This window comes from Benincasa hispida, chromosome 11 (assembly GCF_009727055.1).
Source record: "Benincasa hispida cultivar B227 chromosome 11, ASM972705v1, whole genome shotgun sequence".
NCBI lineage: Eukaryota > Viridiplantae > Streptophyta > Magnoliopsida > Cucurbitales > Cucurbitaceae > Benincasa > Benincasa hispida.
In genome coordinates this window covers 26,059,438-26,084,921 of record NC_052359.1, presented here as the reverse complement: position 1 = coordinate 26,084,921, position 25,484 = coordinate 26,059,438, and the positions used below count along the sequence as shown (strand labels likewise).

The window sequence follows — 25,484 nt, the reverse complement described above, 5'->3', positions numbered from 1 at the left end:
TAGCAGCGAAACTATTACAAAGTGGATATTATTGTCCAACACTATTCAAGGATGCAAGAGACTACGTGATGAAGTGTGACCGGTGCCAACACACGGGTAATATTTCATGGAACCATGCGATGCCCATGAACATCAGTCTAGAATTGGAATTGTTTGACGTCTGGGGTATTGACTTCATGGGACCATTTTTACCATCGAATGATAACAAATATATTTTGTTAGCCATTGACTACGTTTCCAAGTGAGTAGAAGTGGTAGCATGCGCCGCAAGCGATGCAGGGGTAGTCTCCAAGTTCCTGAAGAAAAATATTTTCACTCGTTTTGACATTCCACATGCCATAATAAGTGATGAAGGTTCCCACTTTGTCAATTACATCGTCAAAAATTTGCTGCTCAAATATAATATCCTCCATAAAGTGGACACTGTATACCATCCATAGACGAATGGTCAAGCCGATGGTTCAACCGGGAAATCAAGTTGATATTAGAGAAGGTGCCTTCACAAAAAGATTGGTCAACAAAGCGGACGATACACTGTGGGCATACAGAACCGCCTATAAGACACCTATAAGCATGTCTCTGTATGCGTTTGTGTTTGGTAAAGCATGTCATTTACCACTTGAGTTGGAGCACAAAGCATTGTGGGTGGTGAAAAAGCTTAACTTCGAATTAAAGGAAGCAGGGGAAGCAAGAAAACTCCAATTTGTCGAGCTTGATGAGTGGAGAACGCAAGATTATGAGAATGCCAAAATTTACAAAGAACGAGCAAAATTTTGGCATGACAAACAGCTATGCGGAAAGAATCTCCACGTCAGACAAAAAGTCTTACTTTCAATTCGTGGCTACAACTCTTTCCCGGCAAATTAAAGTCACGTTGGTTCGGACCCTTTACAATCAAAGAAATATTCCCGCATGGTGCGATTGAACTGATTAATGAGGAAGGGACCCATACATTCAAGGTTAACGAGCAAAGGGTCAAGACATATTGCAGGGGTGATTTTCATCGGGAAAAGACCTCTTTAGACCTGAGAAATCCGGAATGAAGAAAAACCGAGTGGCCCTTTCGTTGGCATGCAACAGAAAATCATCAAAGGTGCAAGTCTTTTGGAATATTCTTTTCTTACCAATGATTAATGAACTCTCACTACTCTTTTTTCTTTTAACTGTTATCGTATTTTTATCTTAAAAATGATTTGGGGGGTGAGGGNGAATGCGATCGTGTTGAACGATCGTAATAAACGATTTTGTTAACTTTGGTTTTTTTATTTGACCCTCTCAATGTTTTCTTTGCAACAATCGAGGTGAACGATTGTGGAGGCGCTACACGAAAGACACAATTACTTTATTCCATCACCGCAATCAAAAGAGAGTAGTTCACGACAAAGAAGGATGCATTCACAAATAATGTAGGCGACAACGCAAATTTGGGGGTTGCATCTTTCCTTGACTTTATTTATGCCAAATTTTGCACTATCACATCGTATTTTAACTTTGATCATTTTAGCATCGCATCCTCTTTGGTTGGCGCAATCATTTAACATTGATTAATTTAGTAAGTCACCACATTATTTCTCTTAGCCAATTATGATTTCAATGATGAAACACATGCCTCTGTTTTTTTCATATATGCTAGAGTCAACTTAATTTTAGGATAGTCATCTCATGAAATATTTCTAGAAGTTAGTGGTCTGCTAGCTTTCTTTCAAACTGACTTTTTATGAAACTTCCTAAGAGCATCACATGACTTCTTTCAATCTTTTAGCAATGGGGACATTGCTGCATTTTAAACCTGGGGGTGCGGTATTCATTTTCAACCTTGTTATTTTTAGGTTAAAAAAATTTAAAAAAATCATAACGTTGCGATCAGATCCTACTCGTAGTTGGATGTCTGCATGACACATGTGAGGGCAAGCCAAAACAAAGGTAGGAATCGTGATCAACGCATAAATAAATAATCGCAACTCTGCTACCAAATGGGCATGAGTTTAGACTGAGAAAGAGCGCCTTGCTCGTAGTTGGATGTCCCTATGACACACGTGGGGGCAAGCCAAAACGAAGACTAGGCACTTGGATCAGCGCAGGGTCATAAAAAAAATAAAAAAATATATGTCTAAAATACGCTAGGATAAAAATCAATTGAAAACACCCCAGTTGGAAAAGTTTTTTTTTTTTTATGAAATAAATCATGTGATACCCTTAAATCTAGTAAAGTCTTTTTAAAGGTTAAACTTGCGGTCCCTAAATTTTAGAAATATTTTAGGAGGCCTAGATAAAAATTAAGAAGATTTTGGTACATAGGATTTGAATAAAACATCCTTGAGAAATCTAGGAAAGAGAAGGCGGTCGACTTTCTAAAGGAAATCTTTAGCTTATGCTTGAGGACAAACATTGTTTAAATTTTGGGGTGTGATAACGGGCAGAAATGCACGTTATTACAACACTAAGTTATAAAACAATGTAGGATTATGATGGTAAAAAAAATATAAATATTGTGTCCAAAAGCACTAAGTTCACAACATTGCGATCGCATGCGTCCATCGCATTAAAATAGCTAATTTATGTATTTTATGCAGGAAAATGCTTTGACGCAAGGCGGAAATGCGATCCGAAGAAATTAATGTCCGAACGCATAAGAGATTGTGACCGCAAGGCTATGCGATCGTTTGCGTTCGGGAAATTCTGCTCGAGAAGGTGGCCGTATAGAGCCGGCGGATCAAGGTGGGCGCATCTGGGTGAAAACTTAATAAATCACGATAGGACATAAAGCTGATGATGGTCGATTTCTAATTAAGTTGACAAGCCGTTAACGACATACTGTAGCAAGTACACTCAACTTTTCAGTGTCAATTATTCGGCGCATCAGACAAAGAATTAATGTCATCCCATAAGTGCAATCATAAAAGAGAAGAAATTTTTCAACCTAAAGCTCTATAAATACCGAAGGTCACCTTCAGTGAAGGAGTTCGTTCAGTTTTACAGCATTCACCATATAGATAGAAGTTATCCTTGTTCATAGTTTTTCTTTTACGTAGAAGGCGGGAGAAAGTAAAGAGAGATTACACCGGGAGATCGTCCCGGTGAACTCGAAAGAGTACCGGGAGCGTCCAAACTAGAGAGAGGGCCAACTCTTGCGGAAGCAAGAACATCTTTTGGGCAGAATAGAGATAACACAGTGTAAAAGCCTTGGGAAGCAATGAATTGCTACCAGACTCTCTACCCTTATTTACATTGTCATTTTGTACTCTAAACTTATTTATAAAAATGGAAATTGCATCTTTATATCTGTCCAATCTCTGTATATTACGCATGAATAGCTAAATCTGTTGAATGGGTTGAGAAGCACTTAGCTAGCATAACCTGAGATCTTTATTCTATGCGATTATCTTGTATTATATATGCATCATTCGTCCATTAGAGATGCTCAGAAGGGTAGTCTAAGAATAGAATCTAGGCTTGGAAAAGTCAGATTAGAATCTAGGCTCGGGAGAGTCAGATTAGAACCGCATAATCAAGAGATGGAAGCTTAAGAATAAGTTATGTTTGCTATTAATGCATCGCATGCACCATAAAGATAGGATATGATTGTATGTGGTCGCCTTGTCCTTGTATGCATCGTCATCGCATAGGCAAGATGTAGAGACTTAGGAATAAGTTCTGTAGACATTATCACATTCATCGCATGCGTCCTAAAATTAGGAGTTATCGCATTTGCATTGGAAAATGAGTAGTTGTCGCATGAGTGTAGCATGATCACATAGCTTGAACGCATTCTCGGGAAACAGCTAAAAACCTTCTCAACCCATTCCTCCGCATACTCAGTGTATTTGTCGCATAATTACTCTTTTCTTAAATCTGCCATATACTTTTTATACCTTAAACAACAAACCAACCAAACCATTGATTTAATTGTTACCGCAAAGTGATCTACAGTTACCATCGCATATTTTCTTCCTTAGTCCCTGTATTCGACCCTGGGCTTACCAAGCAACTCAGTAGGATTTATACTTGGATCTTGCTAAGAAAATTTGCACAACGCATATTCCACCATCGCATTCTACTCCATTATTTCATTGTATAAAATAACGCATCAATGCACTGGGTTGATTTTAGCATAAAATCTCTCTAGGTTGAAGAAGATTCTTCAACTGATGAACAAGTGATCTTCTTCTCCATTTTCCCTTAATCCAAGCTTATTTTGGGTCCCACAACTCAATCTAAGGCCCCAAGATGATAGTAGGGAAGCCCTTGTGGTGGTTCAAAAGCTGATTTCAAGGAGATTGCAGCTGAGATTCAAGAATCAAGTGTTTCTTCAAAGGTATGTCATGAAACACTCTTATTAGTTTATGAGCATGCTTAATTTAAAACAAAAATTAACGAATTAGAATGCTTAATGATCCATTTTTCTTCCACTGTGTATTTTCTAACTCTAACATGGATATCATTCATCTTGAGGGAGGGAAAGTTTTAAAAGTAAATGGGCATAGGATGAAGGTCTTCCATGAGCATGACACTACCGTCGCAATGTTGTAATAGGGGTAATTTGGTCATTTTACTCTGATACTTGGATGCTCAAATCAACTCCAATTTGCTTCAAATTAACCTCGTTCAACTTGAAATGGCGAATTCTACCTCATGATTTCTCAGTACCTACAAAATAAGACAATAAACACATAAATTCCAATAATGAGCCCAAATTAAGGTAGAAATAATAACTCTTTCTGAGAGCTATCAAACACCCCCAACTTAATTCTTGCTCGTCTCGAGAATGGTAGAAACATACAATCGAACATATATATATAAAATAGGCAGATACGAAAATCTACAAACCATGTAGACATATATAAAAAGGATATTCTATTGAATTTGTTGCTAGACATGAATAATGTTTATGAAAATGTCTTTTACATGTTGCACAACATGTTGCTTAAGTTTTGCCTGTAATAAAATCAGTCAACGATATTGCAGTCTTATGATAATATTAGCTAATCACACTACAATAAAAAATAAGAATTAAGCACAATATCATTGAAAAGCATAAAGTTTAACAATGTCCATGAAATCACTAAATACTAACCTAAATTCATAAGTAAATTCATCAACACCCTAAAACTAAAGAGTTCAGTCACTCATAACTCTTGACAACATACAAAATTTCAAGCATAAGCAGCAAAGAAGTAAAGGGAAATGAAATATAACTACTATTGAAGCCATTATCGTCTTTTGAATCATTCCAACTTGCCTCGATCTTCACCTTGGGAACTTGAAGGACCTCCAAAATCAGTTCCTCACACACTCTACTCTTTTTGCAGAAAATTTCACTTTAGGGGGTTTGGAATTTCGTGATTTGGGTTGTTGAAAAACCCTAGGATTTATAAAGGAAAGCTTCTAAAAATGCTGAATTTTTCAAAAAAGAAAAGTTGGCATTGCGACACTGCTAATTTTGAAGCCTCTCGGGCGCTTTGCTCATTGCAGCGCAGCACCTTTCCTCGATACGATGTTACAACCCTCCCTACCATGCTACACCTTGTAAGTTTCCACAACTTTCGAGAAAAAGCACCAAGGGCAACGTCGGCCTAATACCGCAACACTACTTGTATATTTTGCCCAATTTTGTTCTTTTGGCTTCAAATATTCGTTTTCTTGATAATTCATTGAAAAATTACAAGCACATCGTATCTAATAAAAATAATTCTAAATAAGAAGCGAAGAAAACACTTTTCAAGTACTTTTCAATCTCCTAAATAAAATCAGAACAATCTATGAATAGCTAAAAGATTATCAAACCATCCCTAAGGACGATACTCGATGAAGACTATTTTAACTATATTATAATTTGACGCATGTGCTTGCACCCACATTAGTGAGTGAGATTCCTTCATCCGTATAAAGTTCACACAAGATATAATTGAACATTGAGATATAGTGTTTGTTCCATTGTCATATTTCGATGATTGCCCAATTAACAAACACATGCAATTGTGCGAGCTTAACATTAATATTTTTTAGACCATAAAAGCTACACAACTGAAATTCTTCCGATCTCAAAACATCATCGCTTACCAAAATATGAGGAAAGGCACAGAGATAAACTTTTTTTTTATTGATCGAAGCAGACAATACAAGTACAAAATGAGAAAAAAATGCTTATACATATAAAGATATGTATTGGTGAGAAGCGTAATTAAAGTAAACATATGGGTTTTGGATAGTAATTCAGCTTCAAATCTTAATAATACCTACCAAACGTAAGTATCAACCACCATTATATATTTTGAACCTAGAATAAGAAAACATAAATATCTATTAAATTAATATAATTTAACAATGGAGATTAGTAGGAAGATTCCATTGAAGCGTAAGTATCATTCTTCAAACCTTCATATGCCAGCGACGCACTCAGGGGGGCTGACGGGGTAGCGGGATTTGTCGGTGCAATAGTCATAAATCATGTGGTTTATACGAACCCATCTATAATTTCTAGTTTGCAAAGGAGAGAGGGACCGGTAGGATGGGGCTTCCCACCAATTGTTAGGGTTTGAAGGACAGTTTGTAGGGCCTGGAACAGGGCAGCCCTCAATGTCAAAGTCCTTGTAATATGCATAGAATGGGGCTTTCTTCCAATCAATCTTCTCCAAACCACCTCTTGTGGCCCAATCATCGGCTTCCCACAACGTTGAATATATTCCCATTGGTTGTAGCTTTGGATATGGGATCCCTTTGGCTTCGTGGTTCTTGTATACTCTTATAGGGATATCATCCACACCAAATCTTCATGCCAAAAAAATCAAACTTAATTAAATCTATGTCATCATATATTATATTATATATCACAATTAACTTACATGATTAGTGAATGCGTCCATGTGATTGAATAAGTATGGAAATCAGCTGCAGGGTCAAACCAAAGGTTCACCCTTTGTTCTCTATCGCCCTTTCCATGAGCATAGACGTTTGTTTGAACTGTGTATGGCTGCCCACTCCTATTTCCTAAGAACTCAAAGTCTAACTCATCGCGTATTGTGTCTGTGTCTGAGTTCATCTGTACCATTATTAGTTATGGGATTTCATTATTTTTCATATTATCTTTTTATTGATTATTTATTTTAATGCTAACTTACGTAAAATGCAGTCACTGTTCCTGCTGAGTCTCCAGGGACAAGTTTTATCTTCATGCTCACTTTTCCAAACAAGTATTGACGCTTAGAAGCAAACCCACAACCTAAACCGTAAAAATCCATGAACATTTATGTTCTTATTCATGTTAAAGTTTTTCTTTTAATATCATCATTTCGGAAAAATATATTTAATAAGTTTCAAAGGCTCGGGGTAAGATAAGAATTCTATTCTTTTGTTTTCTTTTCAGTAGTTAAAAACTGTGGTTGTTTATCTTTTTTCACAACACATCTTTACTGTGTAACTTTCTTCCAGGAGAGATATTTAATAAATCATTAAAAAAGTTTTAAAAACAAAAGTAAGTTTCTAAAGGCTTTTATTTTTTTCCTTAAAAAACTTGAATTGGATTTTGAAAATATAGATAGAAGTTAGATAAACATGAAAAATAAAAATATAAACTTCTATGTAATATTTATATTTAATTTTAAAGAACCAAATAGTTATCAAACACCTTTTAATTTCACAGTTATTTACTTTTAATATGTTCCCAAAAGTAAGAATAGACTCTTGAGCTTTTAATATGTTCTTTTAATAAATGTCATTTAACTTCGTTAATGTTATTAATACAATGGACCATTGACCAAATTATTTTATAAATTATGCAGTCCCATTAGCAAATCGCATATGACAGTTAACAAGTATTTATTAGATACGAAAATCAAAACCTTTGGTGTTTGATAAATGTATAACACTTAAAAATGAAAAATTTGTACAGATGGAGAAAATGTCTAATTATTTATAAAAATAATAAAAAAATATGGATAGACAGTGTTAGATTTCTATCTGTTACTGATAGACTTCTATTAGTTTTTATCACTGTAGACACTGATAAATTTCTATCATTCTCTATCAATCTCTATCAAAGAAGATTAAAATTTTGTTATTTTATGTAAATAGTTTCCCTTATTTTTTAATTTTTGAAAAGCCTTCCAATATAATCCTGATACCTATTAAAAACTTTTTAATGTAAAAACAAAATATTAAAAAACCCATTAAACATAATTTGTAAGTGTCGTAATTATAAACATCAATATAACCAATATTTTACCAGAACTTTGATCGAGAATAAGTTGAATTCCTTTCCCACCATCGAGTTGCCTGACATGGCTATCCGCCCACGTCACCCTAAACTCGTCAAGAAAAGCCGCTGGGCGACCAGAAACAATGACGGACATTAGAACAGCACACACACAAACAAAACCAATGGCATTAAAACTTCTCAAAGCCATAGCTATATAAGTTATAAATACTGATAGAAGAGCTAAGGGATTTGAATATGTTATTGGCACAGAACAAAAGCTAGAGCCTTCTTATAGATACGCAAAAATAAGAAAGAGAAATATATGGGTGAGTAGGATTAATGAGAAGTAATTGAAACGGGAAATCGCTATCATCACAGCTTACCCTTTCGATACAGCAAATCACAGGCCGTAATGTGGCCCTACTTCACTAATGTTACTATTTTAATTTCAAATATTTATATTTTTCTTTTTGCATTCTTTGGCCTTATCATCAACATGGGTTTCTATTATTTCTTTCCTCCACTACTAATAATAATAATTCTTCAAACAAGACATCCAAAAAGTTAACAATTACGATGCGTGGAATGTTTAATACTGCTGCCCCAACTCAAGTTAGTTATGGGAATAGTAATTAGAAGTTGACGAATATGTGGAGAAATTACTTGATATGACCTCGTCCCAAGTGTGTTGGGAAATTTTAATCGTTAGATAGATGTATAAAAGAGAGTTATATAGGAGCATAGAAATTTTTCATTCCACATTTAAATAGTCATATTGTAGCCATTTTAACAAAAATTTTTGTCAAATATGTGACAAAAATTGGGTGGTCAAGAGAGTGAGAATTTCTATCCAACTGTTCGAGCCCGAGACTGTGGAGACAATAGTTGGCCTTGGTTATTGATTATACAGAAATTTTCCGTTAATTAAAATGTAATATTTTAATAAATATGTATATAGGACATCCCTTATATTACGGCTAATTTAGATGAGTGGTAAACACAGGGTGGAAAACACAGTTTTTACCGTTATAGTTCCACTGTATAAGATTTTTCTTATTTCAATTAGTTATTGTAAAATTAAACAGAAGTTAGAATGTCGAACAAAACACAACACAGCCAGCAGAATAAATAACGATAAAAACACATCGCATACAAGGATATATAGTTGTTCAACCAATTTGGTCTACATCCACTTTGAGAACCAGTTTAGAGTAATTTTATTAAGAACAATCAAGATTACAAATTAAAGAAATTCAGGAAGATAATCCATCTGTAATTTTAGAAAAAAAACACGATTAATCCGCCTCTTTACCGAGACTAATCGCTGAGCAAAACACAACCAAACCCAACTATACCGCAGGCCAAACACCCACTATACCAAGAGATATACGTGCTAGATGTAGCCTCTGAAAACCAAGTCCCACAATCTGAAATCTGCAACTAAGATAGAGATCAACATGCCGGATGAAGCCTCCTCGGAAACGAGTCTAGTAACTCATCAAATGAGACCAAATGATTATCGCTGAATGAGACCACTGACGTCGAACACACCAGTCACGAACTAGGATCAACGTGGCTAAAAACTGGTTTGAAGATTGGAGGAGAAACCCATGCCGAACAGACCACTCTCAGACGAAATCCTCCAAATCGGAGACTCACATGGCGAATGACACCTGTCACACACAATCTGAAGGATTGTATCAACAGCAGCAGAAGCACAAAGATCATCCAAACACTCAAATTCACTAATTTTGGCAAAATATAAAGCATGCTTTTGTAGAAAAAAGTGAGTTTCAAGACATACCTCTTGTAGAACTTCTTCAAAGCTCCTTCACCAGTTGCTATCTTCTCCAAATCTTGTTGTAGACCACCTCAAGATCTTCTCCACTATTCTCTTGGTGCTCTAGATTGAGTTGTGGGACTCAAAACAAGCTTGAATCAAGGGAAGAAGGAGAAATGCTCACTGTAGAAAATCAGCTGAAGAACTCTTTATTCAAACCAAATTTTCTCTCAAAATCTCTATAGATTGCATGCCCGATTTTTACTCCAATCTCTTTATTATATTGCAAATCAACATGCAAAGAGAAGAGTTGCATGAGTTGCAGCTCATGCTTGGAGAAGGCAAGACAATGATAATGTCATTTGAGTGAGCTACTTCAGATGGATAATGGAAAAACTTTTTTTCCATTTTGTGTGTTTTTGGTTTTTACTTTTCTAGTTTTATCTAAAAGTCAAAATTGATTTTGTAAAATCTATTTTGATTTTAAAAAATGAAAAAATTAATTAATTTCATAAATTAATTATTAAATAAAACTTAATTAATTTAATATCAAATATTAAATTAATTTTAACACATATCCATCTTTCTATATTTAAATCATATTTAAATATATAAATTCTCTGTATTCCGTTTAATTCTAAAATTAAATATATAATTATATTTCATATAATTACTAATTCCGTTAATTCTAATTTGAACATTTCAAATTAACTTATCACACATATTCTAAGCTAGTCCGTCAGGAGCTAGTAAGGGACCTCGCAGACCTCAGATCATGGGCTCAAACGATCCGAGATTAATTGGTTTAAACTCATTAGACCAAATTAATCTTCATTCTTTAACTAATGGGTCACTCCATTAAAGCCTATAGTTGCACTCCCCTCACGGTAAATATATTATATCCACATGATTTAACCATAATCAGCAAGTCGATCCTTCATAGGTTGTTCGTAATAACGGTTAAGTCATATATCTGTTTTACCCTAGAGATTACGTCTTATTCCTCAAGTCCCTATTGATCATCTAATGAACAATTGGTTTGTGATCCAATCACTAAACCAAACTCTCTCAGCCTAGTGAGCGGGTGGGGCCCCTTGTTCAAGACCTGGATTCAATACTTGAGAGAACAACCTTTCTCCTATCCCTAAATCGGGTAGGTGTGAAATTCGTCTCGAATCCTGTGTCTCCAGCTATCTATCCGGTCCTATCCCTGAAATGGGAGTCTTATTGAGTCGGTGCTGTTGAGCCAACCCTCAACTATGCAAATCTAAGGGCAATCCGGAATAAACAGGAGTTCATAGTTAGCTCAGGATTAAGATCGAGTTACCTAGGTCATCTAGGTGAAATAGTTAGTCTTAAACAGTAAACAACGTTATAAAGTAAGAGTGACTTATTTCTTGGTCCCGATCTTATGCAAACTCATTGCATAGGATGCCCCCACTCTTTATGTCATGACATGTACGAATTAGGATCACATTGTATGTAGCACTTTACAACTCTTTATAACAACTATAGTGTAGGCAGCATTTAGTGGTGTTACCAGAATAAGGTACCTAACCTCATTCATGTACCATAGATCATTTTGACTATTTACTCGAACCTGATCCACTCTTATGTCTCCACATAAAGTTCAAGTACTCATACAATAGTCATGGGTCTTAGTTTGTTGGGTTTAGACTTTCATACAATTTATGAGATCAATAACAAGTATATTGATAATAGAAAATGTTTATTATTTTACAAACTGCGAGTTTTGAGGACATAAAACCTATACTCCCACTTGGACTAAAACTCCAGTGGATCAATATATACAACTACATACAATGTTGAGTTTACATAGAGAAAATAAAATGTATAAATACAATAAACTAGGGCATCACAATACCCATGAATTTCCCACTTGCCCTAGTAATACAAAACTCGTAGACCTAGTCCTACTAGGTGACCCTCGAACATTTTAGCCAAGAGGGCCTTCGTAAATGATCAGCTACGTGTCTTTGGCTGATTCGCTTGCAGTTACATACTCAGTTTCCATTGTGGAGTCTGCAATACAACTATGCTTGATGCTTCTTCACACAATTGCTCCTCCGTTAAAAGTGAATACTGACCCCGAAGTTGATTTTCTCGAATCAATATCGGTCTAAAAGTTAGAATCAATGTATGCAGTAAGGATCGGATCCTTAGAACCATACATGAGCATATAATCTCTTGTTCTCCAAAGATACTTGAGAATGTTTTTAATAGCAGTCCCATGGTCATGACTAGGACTGGACTGAAATCTGCTGACGATTCCTACGGCATAACACATATTGGGGCGAGTACACAACATTGCATACATCAAACTCCCAATAGCAGATGCATATGGAATTCGATTCATCTCCTCGACTTCTTGAGGTTTCTTAGGACTTTTTTCCTTAGAGAGGTGAATTCCATGCCTGAAAGGTAAAGACCCCTTTTTGGAATTTGCGTTTTATATCTAGCCAACATCTTGTCTATATAAGATGCTTGAGATAAAGCTAATGTTATGTTTTTGCGATTTCAATCTATTTGGATTCCAAGAACATATTGTGCTTCTCCCAAATCTTTCATTTGGAATTGTGAAGCCAGTTATCTTTTAACGTCAGTTAGATATTCTACCTCATTCCCAACGAGTAGAATATCATCAACATACAACACCAAAAAAGCGATAGTTTTGTTGACAATTTTCTTGTAGAGACAGGGTTCGTCAATATTTTGTTCAAAGCCATAATATTTGATCGCAATGTCAAATCTCATATTCTAGGATCTAGAAGCTTGTTTTAATCCATAAATGGATCGTTAAGATTGCAAACCTTTTGCTCTTGACCCTACTATATAAACCCTTCTGATTGAGACATATAGATACTCTCTTCAAGATAGCCATTCAGAAAAGTTTTCTTGACATCAATTTTCAATATTTCAGAATCATAAAATGGTTGGCTATGGATAAGTGTATTCTAATAGACTTTATCATGGCAACTGGAGAAAGGTTTCTTCAAAATCTAACTCCTCTCTTGGGGTAAACCCTTTTGCCACTAGTTTAGCTTTGTAGGTATGTACCTTACCAGCTTAGTCTCTTTTCTCTTGTAGATCCATTTACAACCGATGGGTTTTATCCCTTCCGGTTGATCTACAAGATCTCAGACAGAATTGAAATACATAGATTCTATTTCAAGGTCCATGGCTTTAATCCATTGGTCTTTGTCCACATCGTTCATTGCTTGATTAAAAGACAATGGATCCTCTAAACCATCACCTGGTATGATGACTTGAGTTTCAGTTAAACCCACGTACTGGTCAGGCTGTTGCACAACCCTCCCACCACGACGAGGCATTCTTAACTCTTGAGAAGGATGTGAAGTATCAGTTTCATCAACAACTCTTGTTGACGGACCTGTTCTTTGGCTCTAAGACCTTTTCCAGAAAAAGATCTTTTTGTCATTTTACCCTCAAAACAGGACTCACATGGTGGTAATGAACTGTCTTCCAACTTGTTTAGATGACCGTTCTTAACCAATCTCTCAATCCTGTTGAGATTTACGTGACCTAGTCTTAAGTGCCAAAGATAGGCATTTGGAGAAATCTTCCACTTCTTATGAGTCCCAGCAGTTTTAAACATCTCTATGTTCAAAAAAGCTTTGACCTCAGTTGGTTTTAACATGTACAAGTTATTTTCTAATTTTGCATAGCAAATCTGTTTATTTCCTATTTTGATGAACACTTCACCACTTTCGAAATAAACTTTATAATTTTGTTCTAGCAAACAAGAGAAAAATATTATATTCCTTTTATAAAGGAATATAATATACATTTTTCAAATAAATGTACTTATCTCCTATAAATAACTTCATATCTCCCACTGTTTTGGCTGAAACAATCTCTTCGATCCCTACCTTAAAGACTGTTTTACCTTCTGTCAACTATCTCCAGGAACTTGTTTCCTGTGAGATAGTACATACATGATTAGCGGCACCTGAATCAATTATCCAGATTTTATCGTTTTCCACTAAACATGCTTCGATAACAAGTAAATCATATTTATCTTGTTATTTGAATTCAACATTCTCATCTACATAATTCATAATTTTAGATGAGTTGGGAGATAGAGGACAATCCTCTATTAAAACTCTGTTGGTATAATCAACCGCTAGTAATTTGTTTGTTGATTTGATTTGATTGTTAATAATTTCATAAGTGAGTATTGTAGAATTCGACATACTGATAAAATTCAGACGAATTCTAATTAGCAAATTGTAACTAAATCCAAAATCAAATTTTTAGCAAAAAGTAATAATGTACCCATAACCATATTTATTTGCAACGATATTTGCAATGGTGACAAAAACTTGTTTGGTAGGAAAAATTAATTAGCGGACGGATGGGGTTGTACATGGAATCATGTGTTAGATATGGCTTATGCGTTTGCGCCTATGCGTCTGAGGTCATGTGTCGGAATGAAAATGAGTTAATCTAGTATGCAATGACCACGCATTCCTGTCACAAGTTTTCTTACGCTTGCTAAGTATAATGTGAACGCAAGTTTCTCGGGTAATCCGAGGTCGAACACAGGGACTTGTCACTCAATAATGCTTGTGAAGCAATGCGTTTGAGGCGATGAAAAGAAAAATAAAAAGAATAAGTTTAATTGATTTACACACTACTCCTACTCCTAACTAGGTAGATACACAAAAACCATTAACGCATAGTAATGTTTATTATCTTAAATCGCCTGAGTAATCCCAGCTCGTCACACTAACATATCGCACACCTCTCGGTGGTCAACCGCATGACTATATCTCTATAGTGCATGGTTGCGTCGAGCATAAGATTATGCCTATCTCTAGGAATAATGCAAACTTTTCTTTAGTGCATTCCATCTCTTACCTTCTAAGGCAGTTAGACGCAGCTATTTAACTTATAGACAAGCAATATAACAACCCATAGACAAGCGTTGCTACAGCCTTTCACCAAGCAAAGAGGATTAACTCACAATACTCGCACAACACACACCTCTCGGTAGGTTGCTACATGTGTCCTATCTCTAGGCTACACGATTAAGTATGCGATCGCCTTTGATAAATAAATGCTAAAGATAAACAATAATAGAGATAAAGATGATGAAGAAGACGACAATGAAGAAAGATTTGCATTGATCACAAAATGTCTTAATATCTTAAGCTAAAATGTAATACAATACAGAGATTATAAGAGAAATAAAGGACTTTGTGTCAAGAATGTCAGTGGTGCCATGGATGAATGATGGAGATGTCTCTCTCGAGCTCTATCTACTGCGAGAGCTCCGGTCGTCACTCGATCTGGTTTGTGGAGGTGAAGAATTCTCACTGAAAATCTTGTTCAAGCTCTCATCTGTGATTGCAAACCTTTGCCTTAAGCCAGAAGTTCAGATGTCTTGAAATGAAAGTCCAAAAGGATATTTATAGAGTTTAAACACCGATAGCTATCATGATTGCATTATGGCTCACTGCTACTTTTGTCGTGGTATGGGCAATGTCACATCATCTTATCTTGTTGAAACTCCCAAGGTATGCATCCAAGCTTGTCAGCTAAAGTATCAACGCGTTCTACCCATCTTGCAATCGTCCTTCTATTATGGTTGTCACTTCGTGGCCGCAATTCCCAATTGATCACCGCATCTTTCATGTGATGAGCGCATTCGATCACCAGAACTTCAATGCCATGGACGCATTCGGTCACTGCAATTTCCAATTGATCATCGCATCCACTTGATCACCACAACTTTCATGCGATGGGCGCATTCGATCATCGCACTTCTATGCAATGGACACATGCGATCCAACTTTCAGCGCATGCGTTTGTCTTTGCGATCGCCTGGCTTCAGCGCATGCTTTTGTCTGCAATTGCTTATTTCAAACGCATGCATTTGATTCCTGCGATAGCTACAAAAATAGACACTTTGGCATGGAGTAATGCATAATATTGCGGTCAGTGAGGATTTAGGTGCTAATCGACGCAAAACTCAATTTTTCTCAAATTCTAAGTATTATCACCCCGTTTTCTACTTGTCACCTATCATAATTCTAAATAAAAGGCTCATAATAACTGGCATTTATGCCAGTTATCACACCCCCAAACTTAGAATCATGTTTGTCCTCAAGCATGCATCACACTTAAGAAATTCTTACCTCACCTTTCGTCGTTCCTTTGCAATGACCAGCTTCTTAAAATATAATTAACTCGTACTTCTAACCATGGTTGCAATGCTCTTCTCTACTTTGGCTGCTTCTTCAAAGAAATCTTTTCTAAGTTGAAATTCGGCAAGCCTTTGCTCAAAAACTTTTTATTCATTCTCCGCAACTTTACGTTCAGCTCATGAGAATGCATTAATTCAAAACAATTCAAGATTATGTGATTACTTATTCGAATGCGACATTGAACCTGGTTACGCTCTTCGTTTTGGCTTACCCCCACGTGTGTTATGCAGGCATCAAACTTCAGTTGCGTTCCATATTCAACTCAACTCATGTCTTGCTTCGTTTGGTTTGTGTCCGACAGAGGAGTTGCACTTATGCGTTGATCCTGGCGACTTACCTTCGTTTTGGCTTGTCCCCACAGGTGTCATGCGGACATCCAACTACGGGTAAATGCCTTTCACAACTTAACTATTATCAACACGGGTTTCCCATTGCATTGACAGTGGAGTTGTTATTTTTAATTTTTTTTTTGAAGGGAATGACCACAATGTAATGAACGCAAACTTATAGGGTGGCAACATTCTCACTACAAGCTAAAAACAAACTCAACAGGAATGTGATAACAAATGTTTGAGTAAGGGTTTGCACACATTAAAACTATAGACTTTCACAATTTGAAGAATCTATTAAAAGTAAGGGGCACCTTGCGATGCCTAGTTAGCGGATGCAGTGAATTATTTGTACTTGATGGAACACGAGACATACGCAGTGGAAAAAGGACCTAATTACACTCTAGATGCTTTTAATTTAAAGGAAATTATGCATGCAATTGAAGGAAAAAAAAGTAATTAAAAATTACCTTTGAAGCTCCCGAAACCTGCTTTTCCTCGCTAAATCTCGACCTGAACACGGATGGACCACCACTAAAGTTGACCTACTATCCTCTGGACTCAGAACTGGGTTGTGGGACCTGGTGGATGAAGAAACCCGAGAGAGAGAAAAGAGATGGAAAATAAGATGGATCTTTGGGTTGGGTTTTGGGTTATGAATTTTCCTCAAAGAAAGTAGTTTTTTTTTTTTCAACCCAAATTTGAAGAACAATTTTGGCAAAATGGGCAAAAAATTTTCAACCAAATTGAAAAGTCCAATTTATAGGAAAAAGCCATGCAACAATTGCATGAACCAAATCCATAAAAACCCAACACCTAGAATCCACTATCTAAGTGGACTTAATATCTCCACTATAAGCCAACACCTAGCCCACTATTTTGTTAGTGGAATTATCCAATAAAGGTTTTGATTTTCCCACTAACTATAGTCAAAGGGCAAAATAGTCATTTGGTCAAAGTCATACTTTAACCAAAAAGTCAACATTTTGATTTTTTATGAATTTTTCCATGTTGACTAATTTTGACCTCCCGAGCATGAATCCGCATTCATTTTCTCAAAATTCAAATCACATTTGAAAATAAGGTCGGTCAAAGTTTGACTTTTCAAAGTAAAAAAGTCAACTCTTTGACTATTTACATCTTTGACCATTTCCATTATTTTCGAGCTTTCGAATATGAATGTATTCATATTCTTGATATTTAAATTACATTTAAATATTAAAGTTGTATCTATAAACTGAAAACCCGACCACTATATCACATATACTTGTTGATTTCTCTCTCTTCACCTATTTCGAACAATTCGAATCATTCTATCATACTGTTCTAAGTTTATTCCATATGAACTAGTAAGGGAACCTAATGGACCTATAGATCATGGGCTCCAATGATCTGAGATTAGCTAGCTAAACTCTTTAGACGGAGCTAATCAACATTCGTTAACTAATGGGTCACTCCACTATAGTTTCGTAATTGCACTCCCCTCACTATAGATATATTTGTTTCCATTTGATATAACCATGATTAGTAAGCTAATCCTTCACAAGTTGTTCATAATCTCGGCTGGGTCATGAAAACCATTTGACCCTCGAGACTACATCTTATTCCTTAAGTTCCACTGATCCTCTAATGAACAATTGGTTTAATGTCAAACCTATAAACCGAATGCCTCTCGGGCCAAGGAGAGGATGGGGCCCCATGTTCAAGACCTGGATTCAGTACTAAAGGGAACAACCTATCTACTATCCCTATAATGGGTAGAAGTGAATTCCGTCTTGCACCCTATGTTCCCAGCTATCCACCTGATCTTACCCCTGAAATGGGAGGCTTATTGGTCTAGTGATGATGAGCTACCCTCACCTATGCAGATCTAAGGATAATTCCGAGTGAACAGGAGTTCATAGTTAACTCAGGATTAAGATTAAGTTACCTAGGTCATCAATTAACGAAATAGTCAGTTTTATACATAAAACAACATTTAGAAGGTAAAAAGTGATTATTTCATGGTTCAGTCTTATGCAAACTCATTGCATAGGATGGCCCCACTCACATATCTCTATATGAACGATTCAGGATCACATCGTTTCTACTAACTACAAAGTGGGCCGCATCCATAGTGTCCCTAGAATAAGGCGCCCAACCTCATTCATATATTATAAACCATTTTAGCTATATATTTGAACTTGATCCAAATTTATGTCACTACTTAAAGTTAAAACTACATTAAATAGCCTTAGGACCTTAGTTTATTGGATTCAAGATTACAATTTCAATAACAACTTTATCGAAAAACAAAATAGAATATGTTTATTAATTTGCAAACTATGAGTTTTAGGACATAAAATCCAACAGTACCATCATAGATGCATCGCGAAGGACCATAATCAGACAAGGAGAATTCTAAAAGGATAATCCATAAAAGATAACAAGAAAAGAACCTTCAGTAGAAGAACGCATGCGACAATGCATTGGAGTTCATGCGATTGAAGCCATGCGTTAAAGGATGTGGAGGATTCTTCCTTTGTAATTGCACACCGAGGAGAGTTATTGTCGCACCTACAAGGAGAAAATGCACCACAACCAAGGAAGCAGCCGCATATCCAAAATAACAATGAATAAAAATAATAAACTAAACTAAGAAAGAAACGTAAAGATAGAGTAGAAGACGTCCCTAGAGAAATTGGAGTGTTTTCACCGCAAGGAGTTTCCCATGCAAGAGATGGTTCTCAACTGCTCGGCTCAAGAAGTCGCCATGACCATTGGAGCATCCAACAATTTTTGGATGTATGATGGTTGACATGTGCCAAAAACTGCTTCCAGCTCATGCGACGGATAACCTTTCTATCTCGGGGACAATATTTTACTTTCGACGCATCGTCTACACTTCAAATATTGTTTGCAGCTTGGTCGCACAATCTACAATACGCCTAAGATTGAAAGTGTGCTTGCAAAAACACAAAACTTCACACAACATTAGCTGCCAAGTCCCCAACAATGGCGCCAAAAACATATTTGGTAGGAAAAATTAATTAGGGGACGGATGGGGTTATACACGCAATCATGTGTTAGACATGGCTTATGCGTTTGCGCCCATGCATCTAAGGTCATGTGTCGGAATGAAAATGCATTAATCTAGTACGCAATGACCACGCGTTCCTATCACAAGTTTTCTTACGCTCGCGCCAAGTATAACGCGAACGCAAGTTTCTCGGGTAATCTGAGGACGAACACAAGGACTTGTCACTCAATAATGCTTATGAAGCAATGCGTTTGAGGCGATGAAAAGAAAAATAAAAAGAAGAAGTTTAATGGATTTACACACTACTCCTACTCCTAACTAAACAGATTGAGCAATAGAAGACTTGCGATGAAAATAGGTAGATACACAACAACCATTAATGTATAGTAATGTTTATTATCTTAAATCACCTGAGTAATCCCAACTCATCACACTAACGCATCGCACACCTCTCGGTGGTCAGTCGCTATTTAACTTATAGACAAGCAATAAAACAACCCATACACAAGCGATGCTACAGCCTTTCACCAAGCAAAGAGGATTAACTCACTATACTCGCACAACGCACACCTCTCGGTGGGTTGCTACATGCATCCTATCTCTAGGTTACACGATTAAGTATGCGATCGCCTTTGATAAATAAATGTTGAAGATAAACAATGATAGAAATAAAGATGATGAAGAAGATGGCAATGAAGGAATCAAGATTTGCATTGATCACAAAATGTCTTAATATCTTAAGCTAAAATGTAATACAATACAGAGATTATAAGAGAAATAAAGGACTCTGTGTCAAGAATGCCAGTGGTGCCATGGATGAATGATGGAGATGTCTCTCTCGAGCTCTATCTTCTGTGAGAGCTCCGGTCGTCACTCGATCTGGTTTGTGGAGGTGAAGAATTCTCACTGAAAATCTTGTTCAAGCTCTCATCTGTGATTGCAAACCTCTGCCTTGAGCCAAAAGTTCAAATGTCTTGAAACTAAAGTCCAAAAGGCTATTTATAGAGTTTAAACACCGACAGCTATCATGATTGCGCTATGGCTCACTGCTACTTTTGTCGCGGTATGGGCAATGTCACATCGTCTTATATTGTTGACACTCCCAAGGTATGCATCCGAGTTTGATTCAATTGAAGTATCAATGTGTTCTACCCATCTTGCAATCATCCTTCTATTATGGTTGTCACTCCATGGCCACAATTCCCAATTGATCACCGCATCTTTCATGTGATGGGCGCATTCGATCACTGCAACTTCCATGCGATGGACGCATTCGGTCACCACAATTTCCAATTGATCACTGCATTCGCTTGATCACTGCAATTTTCATGTGATGGGCGCATTTGATCACCGCATTTCCATGCGATGGACGCATGCGATCTAACTTTCAGCGCATGTGTTTGTCTTTGCGATCGCCTGTCTTCAGCACATGCATTTGTCTGCGATAGCTTATTTCAAATGCATGTGTTTGATTCCTACGATAGCTATAAAAATAGACACTTTGGCATGGAGTAACGCATAATATTGGGGTCAGTGAGGATTTAGGTGCTAATCAATGCAAAACTCAATTTTTCGCAAATTCTAAGTATTATCACCATGTTTTCTACTTGTCAGCCCTCATAATTCTAAATAAAAGGCTCATAATAACTAGCATTTATGCCAGTTATCACAAATTGTAACTAAATCCAAAATCAAAATTTTAGCAAAAAGTAATAATGTACTTATAACCATTATTTATTTGCAACGATATTTTAGTGAGTCAGAATATGTGCTACTGTGGGGCAGTCAGATACTCCTTCAGTAAAACAAACAAGTTTGACCAAACACTATCCCCGGAATAACTCTTATTCCCATAGTTGTTTAGTTATTGTTTTTGGTTAAGATCTTTACTAATAACTTAGTAATTCTTGTAAGTGTGACTTGCCATTTTCAGATCTTATAGAATGGTATGAACTTGCCTCCAAAATAGAAGACAATATCCAAGATGGAACTATAAAACCCTATTCATTTTACTGAAGCCTGTGTTGTTCCGAATCCTATGTTACAACCCTTCGAGGGGATACCCGTCGCTAAACGACTAGCAAAGGGCAGCCTAAAGCAAACCAGCAGGCGCAACATAGGAATCTCACGATTCAGACTAATGAAGGAGACCATAGGATATATTGACATATATCCTTCACCCACTTACTATGAACTACTTCCTCCGTTTACCTTGATATTTACTCATACAAAAACACTTTCCAAATGGAGGCCACTTCTAGGGTGACATGAAGCATCATATGAATCACTGTGTAAACTATGTGGAGACATGGCAGTTGAAATCTATATATCGAATAATAGATTTATGTTTGAACAACTTCCCCTTATTCACCAAAATCTAGATTTAAGCTAAAAAAATACTTTCCGAATGGAGGTCACTTCCAAGGTGACACGAAGTACCGCTTAAATTTGGATTGTAAACTCTTAGAGACATGAGAGCTAAAAATAACATATCATATATGTTATTAATCTCCACTGAAGTTTTCTAATAACTCTATCATATAGAAGTTATTAAACTACCACTGAAGTGTTCTATTGGGTATATTTATACTTAGGTTCTTTTTGGCTAATAAAACAACCCTAAGTCTATGTGGTTTATCCAAGTATAACTCTTATAATTGGATTTTAACCTACGATGTCTGGGTGATAAACCATTTTATTACCTCACATCATTCACATATGCTCATAAAACCAGTTACCAACGCTCAATTATTCGGCCATAATCCCCAGGTAGTAGGTGTTCCGTAACACGTCAACTTAAGTACCCCCAACCTTAGACAGGATTATATACCGGTTGAGTTTGTAACTTAGGTTTTATAAGTTTTAACAATTAAAACAGGTGGTCCACCTACGTGAGAATGTAGCTGTTGTTTATGGATTTTAAATGTCTAACCCAATTTTATAACAACTTATAAAACATTAGACATGCTAAACATCCATAACATACATGAGGCATTCAACATTTAATATAACATTCATATTAAATACGAGAAACCCTAACATGCATACTATATATTATAACAATTATAACATACTTTCAATGCATGTAACATGCTTCTCATGGTGGGATTTTAAATCTAAATGGCATATTATATGCACGTACAAGATTTATTTAATTATAACATACATCAAATTCATAAATAATTAAACACAGACTGATATGGTTTTAGTTTTGGCAAAAAAAAAAAAGCAAACAAACCTAATTATTACAAAATAGCTTCCGAACCACTCCAAAACGAACTCAAGTAGCTTGAACCGGACCCGAACCATCTGAACCGAACCAACCATGTCTGAACCATTCGAAGCTGAACTGGACCAGACCACATCAGAACTAGTCAAACTGACAACCCTTGCACATGTTCAACATCTCGCTAAGTATAATCGTTTAGCAATGACGACCATCGACTTGTATTTTGCCTGATCGTATAGTAAATGCTTGATCGTTTAGCAAAGCTACACGATCGTGTAGTATTTTCCTTCTATCACATTGTGTCGAAGGAAGCTACACGATCGCTTATTGTCTCACATTATCGCATAGGTCCATCGTCTAACGCATGAAGCCGATCATTTAGCGCGCGTAAAAGGCAAATGATCATTTAATGCCATTGCATAGCAGTCAACGCATCGCCCAGATGCCACACAAAGGTGTGCGATCGCGTAGTGGTATCGCATAGAAACTCGATGCATCGCTTAGCTGCCGCATAGAGGTAAACGATCGCGTAGTGTTATCGCTTAGCAACTCAACGCATTTTTTAGTTCTCGATCAAATATAAATGTTCGTAGTAAGCGATCACTCAGGGTTATCATATGGCTCTTCATCACATCGCTTAGTTCTATCGTATGGCTCTTCATGTCATCGTTTAGTATCTGTCATAGCTAAATAATCGCTTAGCTCCATCGTATAGAACATCATCGCATCGTTCAGTATCGTAGGTAAGCGATTTGTTTATTTCCATTGCATAAAAACTTTAACGCATCACTTTCCACTTCGTCTACACGATCGCTTAGCTCTGCATCTAAACGATTGCTCAACGCTATCATGTTGAACTTCATCGAATCTCTTAGCGCGCATCATAGCTAAACGATCGCATAGTTGTTGGATTTTATGTCCTAAAACTCGTAGTTTGTAAATTAATAAACATATTCTATTTTGTTTTCGATAATGTTGTTATTGAAATTCTAATCTTGAATCCAATAAACTAAAGTCCTGAGGCTATTTAATGTAGTTTGAACTTTATGTAGTGACATAAATGTGAATCAAGTTCAAATATATAGCCAAAATGGTTTATAGTATATGGATAAGGTCGGACGCCTTATTCTGGGGACACTATGGATGCGGCCCACTTTGTAGTTAGTACAAACGATGTGATCTTGAATCGTTCATATAGAGATATGTGAGTAGGGGCATCCTATGCAATGAGTTTGCATAAGACTGAATCATGAAAAGTCACTTTTTACATTCTAAATGTCGTTTTATGTATAAAATTGACTATTTTGTTAATTGATGACCTAGGTAACTTAATTTTAATCCTGAGCTAACTATCAACTCCTATTCACTCGTAATTATCCTCAGATCTGCATAGGTGAGGGTAGCTCATCATCGCTGGCCCAATAAGCCTCCCATTTCAGGGGTAAGATCAGGTGGATAGCTGGGAACATAAGGTACAAGATGGAATTCACTTCTACCCGTTATAGGGATAGTAGATGGGTTGTTCTCTTTAGTACTGAATTCAGGTCTTCAACAAGGGGCCCCACCCTCTCCTGGGCCTGGAGGGGTTTAGTTTATAGGTTGGACCTTAAACTAATTGTTCCTTAGAGGATCAGTGGAACTTAAGGAACAAGATGTAGTCTTAGGGGTAAAACGGTTTCTGTGACCCAGTCGAGATTACGAACAACCTGTGAAGGATTAGCTTACTAATCATGGTTCTATCAAACGCATCCATCATCCAATGCATCCAACGCATCCATCATCCAACACATCCAACGCATCCAACACACCCATCATCCAACGCATCCAACGCATCCAACCAGCCTAATGTGTTGGTCTAACCTCTAAGGCATGCGTCACTCCCACTTCAACTTCTCCCTTGGCCCAAATAATCTCTCCAAGATCTTATGGCCAACACATGGCAATGTCTAGTCCAACACTTAGTCAATTTTTCATCAATTTAAGCTTAACTCAAAACTACTCAAGGACAATCTATTCAACACCTAGAAATTTTCCTTCACTTCAACATAGGATTTAACTTTTACTTAGTTAATTTCCTTAACCACTTGCTTAAGTAGAAATAATGGAAATCCGGGTTTCACATTTACCTCCCCCTTAAGAAAATTTCGTCCTCGAAATTTACTCGAACTAACTCAGGTCTAAAGTTCCACAGTAACCATTGTTGTAACCTTTTATAACCTTGTCTATTACCAAGCTTCCACTGCGCTACTTTGGTATCAACTTTCTTAGTTTGTCCAACGATACCTTACCTAGCCATCTCTAAGCTAGATGTTAAACCAAGATCAACATAAACATTTCTATCTCAAATACTAAATGAGAATAACTTAAATTCACACTTACCTTCCTTGGTAGATCTTCAGGTAGCGTTGTGAGTTCCAGCTCTGGTTGCCTGCTAGGTCATGCCACTTCTGCCATTTCTCTTAGTCACACATTGACTAATTCTTAGGTTTCTCCTTAAACCTTTACTCTACCACACTTCCCTCTGATTTTACTAAACTCAACCCTCAGGTTTTCAAGAACATATACTTTGATACCAAACTAGTATCAGTTAAACCTTCAACTTTCCCATAACTTATACTTTCATACTAAGCTGGTACAAACTAATCCCTCAATTGTCCCAGAAACTTATGCTCTGATACCAAG

At 36.6% G+C, this 25,484-nt stretch overlaps 2 protein-coding genes across 3 annotated transcripts; one reads left to right on the top strand and one right to left on the bottom strand.

Annotated features, from left to right (window-relative positions):
* Nucleotides 1-444: 444 nt before the first annotated feature.
* LOC120090633 lies at nt 445-867 on the top strand. The gene has a single exon (XM_039048351.1). The coding sequence runs from the start codon at nt 445-447 to the stop codon at nt 865-867; it is 423 nt and encodes a 140-aa protein (XP_038904279.1).
* Nucleotides 868-6,067: 5,200 nt separating this feature from the next.
* Nucleotides 6,068-8,464, bottom strand: LOC120090013 (probable xyloglucan endotransglucosylase/hydrolase protein 7). Of its 2 annotated transcripts, XM_039047491.1 has the most exons (5): nt 8,222-8,464; nt 7,119-7,219; nt 6,843-7,039; nt 6,376-6,768; nt 6,068-6,277 (listed from the first exon to the last, which is right to left on the bottom strand). In XM_039047491.1, the coding sequence occupies exons 1-4, from the start codon at nt 8,400-8,402 to the stop codon at nt 6,378-6,380; spliced, it is 870 nt and encodes a 289-aa protein (XP_038903419.1). In that variant the 5' UTR covers nt 8,403-8,464; the 3' UTR covers nt 6,068-6,277; nt 6,376-6,377. The 2 variants fall into 2 exon arrangements, with proteins under 2 accessions (XP_038903419.1, XP_038903418.1); XM_039047490.1 differs by having other exon boundaries at nt 6,068-6,768.
* Nucleotides 8,465-25,484: the final 17,020 nt, after the last annotated feature.